Source organism: Apaloderma vittatum, unplaced genomic scaffold (assembly GCF_000703405.1).
Source record: "Apaloderma vittatum isolate BGI_N311 unplaced genomic scaffold, ASM70340v1 scaffold25119, whole genome shotgun sequence".
NCBI lineage: Eukaryota > Metazoa > Chordata > Aves > Trogoniformes > Trogonidae > Apaloderma > Apaloderma vittatum.
Window position 1 is genome coordinate 4,876 of NW_009734945.1, and position 4,049 is coordinate 8,924.

Consider the following 4,049-nt stretch of genomic DNA (forward strand, 5'->3'; position numbering starts at 1 on the left):
CCCCAAATCTTTCCACCAAGGTTTCTCCTGGTGACTTCCCAAGGGATAAACACCAAAAGTGCTTCAGGCTTTGGCAGGTCGGGAGCAAAGTTTGGGGAGGGAAATGCTAACAAACAAAGTAGAAGTTGTGCTGGTCATGTCCCAAATCCATCTCCCTGGGGTGCAGAAGACCTCACTGCAGAAAAAGAGTCCATAAAGAAACCACCCCAAAACCAAAATAACAACCCCCCAGACCAGGGCTGCAGAATTTCTGCCACGGGGAATATCCCAGCAAGCCCAAACTCAGTTTTTCAATCTGACCAGGAATAATAATTAAAAAAAAAATCCATCTTTCTGGCTCCTTTCTGAATGAAATTGCGAACCCGAGATGCTGGCACGTTGTGTAATGATCGTGTCGAACCTTTAGGAGATGAGACATCGCGTCTAACAGATGTGGTGAATCAAAGCGGATGTGTAGACACCGCATGAGAAACTGTGATTTTAATGTAGGCAGAAACATTTAAAAAAAAAAAAAAGAGCCAAGTGAAACAGTGAAGCTGGAACAAAATGTTTCTGTCGGCAGAAAACCTGCTGGCATTGGAGAGAACAGCAAAAGTGCTGCCTTCTCCCATGGGAAGCGCCGGTGGGAATTTGTGGGTTTTAGAAAACCAGAAGTGCCTTCCTAAAACGCGAAGCTGAGCCGTCAGGAAACATCAGCCCCTGTCGCTCTGCACCCCGTTTGCGGCAACCTAAGTGACAACGAACACCACAAGGTCGTGGTGGCTCGTCCCCAAGGGCCCTTGCACACCAGATAACCCCTCGGGTGAGAATGTGTGGCAGGAGAAATCCCCCCCCCGGCAGAGCAGAGTTTTCCATCAGGAGCCCCAAGAGGAGTTGAGCCGCAGTGCCCTGGACTTTTTTTTGGTGGCCGTGCCACCGTGACCGGTCACCAACCCCTCTCCTCCCAATCCCCTCACCTCTTGGAATGGTCCCATCCATCGTTGCCCATCCTGCTGTGCCAACTAAATTATTCAAGTAGGGAACTCATCCAGCTAAAAATATAACTTCTAATTTTAAATATTTTTTTTTCCAGCTTATTTGTCAATCAGAGCTGTCCCAGACCTGGGAATTGGTCAGCCCCCTGATCTGGAGCAGTGAGTGAGAAGGATTTACTCTAAATGGATTAAGAAAAGCAAAGACTTGGACCCATCTTCATCCCTGAACAGCTGGGCACCACCGAGAAAAGCATCTCACATCGGTTTGCCCTTTTCTCCTCTCCTGTAAATGGGGGGAAATTTCTATACATGGGGAACTCCAGTCAGACTCTGTGGATCCAGAAGCTAAATGTCAAGCAGATGAGCATCAAATAATAAAAACCAGACTGATGGGCCAGGAAGAGTGATAAGAAAGATGGTATTTATTTGAATAGCCGCAGGAAATCAGAGATTGAAAAATGCCTAGGGGGAAAAAAAATAAAATAAAAAAAAATGCAGCAGCACAGTTGGTTAAAAAAAAAAAAATCACAGCGTGCAGATGTTTTATACCTTATCCAGCCAATCCCACCTGATGGTGCCCAGTCCCATCACGTCTTCGACCATCATTTTTTGGCCTTGTCTCGAGGGTAACCCCCGTTGGTTTTGTTGAGCGACTCCATGCTGCCATTGCCCGTCACCACGCTGAGCAATCGCTCCACCTCCCCAGGCAGAATCTGCTTCTCTTCGTTCTCCGTCTCCCTGTGGTAGAAATAGTTGAAGTTCGAGACGATGACGGGGACGGGCAGCGCGATGGTCAAGACCCCCGCGATGGCGCACAGAGTGCCCACGATCTTCCCACCCAAGGTGGTGGGACACATGTCTCCGTAGCCGACGGTCGTCATCGTGACCACGGCCCACCAGAAGCCGTCGGGGATGCTGGAGAAGTGGGACTGCGGTTCATCCACTTCGGCGAAGTAGACGGCGCTGGAGAAGAGGATGACGCCGATGAAGAGGAAGAAGATGAGCAAGCCCAGCTCCCGCATGCTGGCCTTGAGGGTCTGCCCCAGGATCTGCAGCCCCTTGGAGTGCCGGGAGAGCTTGAAGATGCGGAAAACCCTGACCAGCCGGATGATCCGCAGGATGGCCAAGGACATGTTCTGCTGCCCGTTGAGTTCGCTCTGCTGGATCAGCTCGGTGGTGAGCGTCACAAAGTAGGGGATGATGGACACGATGTCGATAATGTTCATGATGTTTCTGAAGAACTCGGTCTTGCTGGGGCACACGATGAACCGGACAAAGAGCTCGAAGGAGAACCAGACGATGCAGGCAGTCTCTATGACGAAGAAAGGGTCTGTGAAGGTGCTGTGGGACAGCAAGGTGTCCGTCACATTCTTAGAAAGCTCCTGGGGGGACTTAAATTCCCTTTCCTCCCTGAACTCTGGCAAGGTCTCCATGCAGAAGATGATGATGGAGATGACAATGACCAGTACAGAGACCAAAGCTACACCCCTGGCCGCGCTGGAGCTTTCGGGGTACTCGAAGAGCAGCCAGAATTGCCTATGAAAGTCATTGGTTGGTAAGAGGGTCTCAGGGTCCTTGATGAACCCTTCATCCTCCCTGAACTGGTCCATGGCTTCATCACCCAGCTCGTAGAAGGTGATTTCATCAGCGAAGACATCAATGGGGACGTTGGCTGGGCGTCGTATTTTCCCGCCGGACTGGTAATAGTACAGGATCCCATCAAAACTGGGCCTGTTCCTATCAAAGAAATATTCATTCCTCATGGAGTCGAAGTAACGCATCCTCTTTTCTGGGTCCCCAAGCAAGGTCTCGGGGAACTGGTTGAGGGTCTTGAGCCGCGTCTCAAACCTCAGCCCCGCGATGTTGATGATGACTCGCTGGTCCCCCTCATCCATGCCCACCTTCTCCCCAACCAGGTGCTCGCTGAACTCGGTGGAAAACCTGGAGAAAATGGTCTCATTGTTGGCGTTTTCGCTGTTGATGAGGATCCTCAGGTTGGAAAGGAGGTTGGCGCAGCTGGGATGGCCTTTCCGCGACTGCCCAGCAGGGCTGAGGTCGTTTGAATAACAGGGATCCTCCACGATCTGATCAGCGTTGTCAAAACTGACTAGTGCCACCTCCATCTCCTTCCAACTGGACACGTCCATCATACACTAATCAGATTAGCAGCATAAATCCCCGGGTCGGATGCCGGCAGCTCGCGTTCCCACGCTATGAGGATCTGCAAGCGAAGGGACAGGGAGACAGAGCTGAATCGTGCATCTGCAGCTTTTGGCTCGACTGAAAAGAATAAAACAAGCCTGAGGTCAGAAAACCCTGCAAATTTCCTTTTTTTTAAATAGAAACATTAATTTCATTGACTGGTACAAGCCATATACTTCCAGCAAGTCATTCATCTCTGGATCCTGCAAGCCCTTTTGGCCTGGCTTCATTATCATCATTAAACCTCTCAATAAGATTTACAGCACCCAAGGATAAAAGGTCAGGCAGCGGCAGAGGATGGGGATGCCCCCCACGTGTCCCACCCCAGCCTTTTCCCGGCAATCCCAACTCTGCGGAGCAGGGGATCATTTCCAACATTTCCAGGTGTAGGTCCAGAGTCTGGAGCAGAATTTGGAAGTATTAAACAGGGGCGGTCCTTGCTCCAGCTTGGAGAGGCCAAACCCCAGGAGATCCTGGGCACGTTGTAGCTGGGTCAACCAAAGCAAATCCCAAACTAGGGGCTACGCTAGGATTTGGGGAGCACAGTCCAGCAGGAGAAGGACATGTTCATCAGCCTTGGAGAACCCCTTTGCTCTGCGTGAAGAGGAGTAGGAAAATGGGTCTCCTTGTCTTGATCCAGACTTCAGGACGGGCAGGGGATGTCCTCCTAGACCTCCTTCGTGGTAGACCTGATACTCCCAGCCATAGGAAGAGAATGAGGACTAAACACTCCGGTCACTTGGAGAGCATCTTTCAGGCCCTGGGTGGATTTTTTTTCCCTAGACCAGCTCTATCAGGCACTCAGCAATGGACACCGTGTCCCTAAAATACCTGTGGGCACACGTCTCCTCTGAACATGTCCTGAACTGGGAG

At 50.9% G+C, this 4,049-nt stretch overlaps 1 protein-coding gene across 1 annotated transcript; it reads right to left on the reverse strand.

The window, feature by feature from the left end:
• Positions 1–1,375: 1,375 nt before the first annotated feature.
• Positions 1,376–3,194, reverse strand: KCNA10 (potassium voltage-gated channel, shaker-related subfamily, member 10). The gene has a single exon (XM_009876450.1). It carries the CDS (start codon positions 3,122–3,124, stop codon positions 1,577–1,579), a length of 1,548 nt encoding a protein of 515 aa, XP_009874752.1. The 5' UTR covers positions 3,125–3,194; the 3' UTR covers positions 1,376–1,576.
• Between the last annotated feature and the right edge of the window lie 855 nt (positions 3,195–4,049).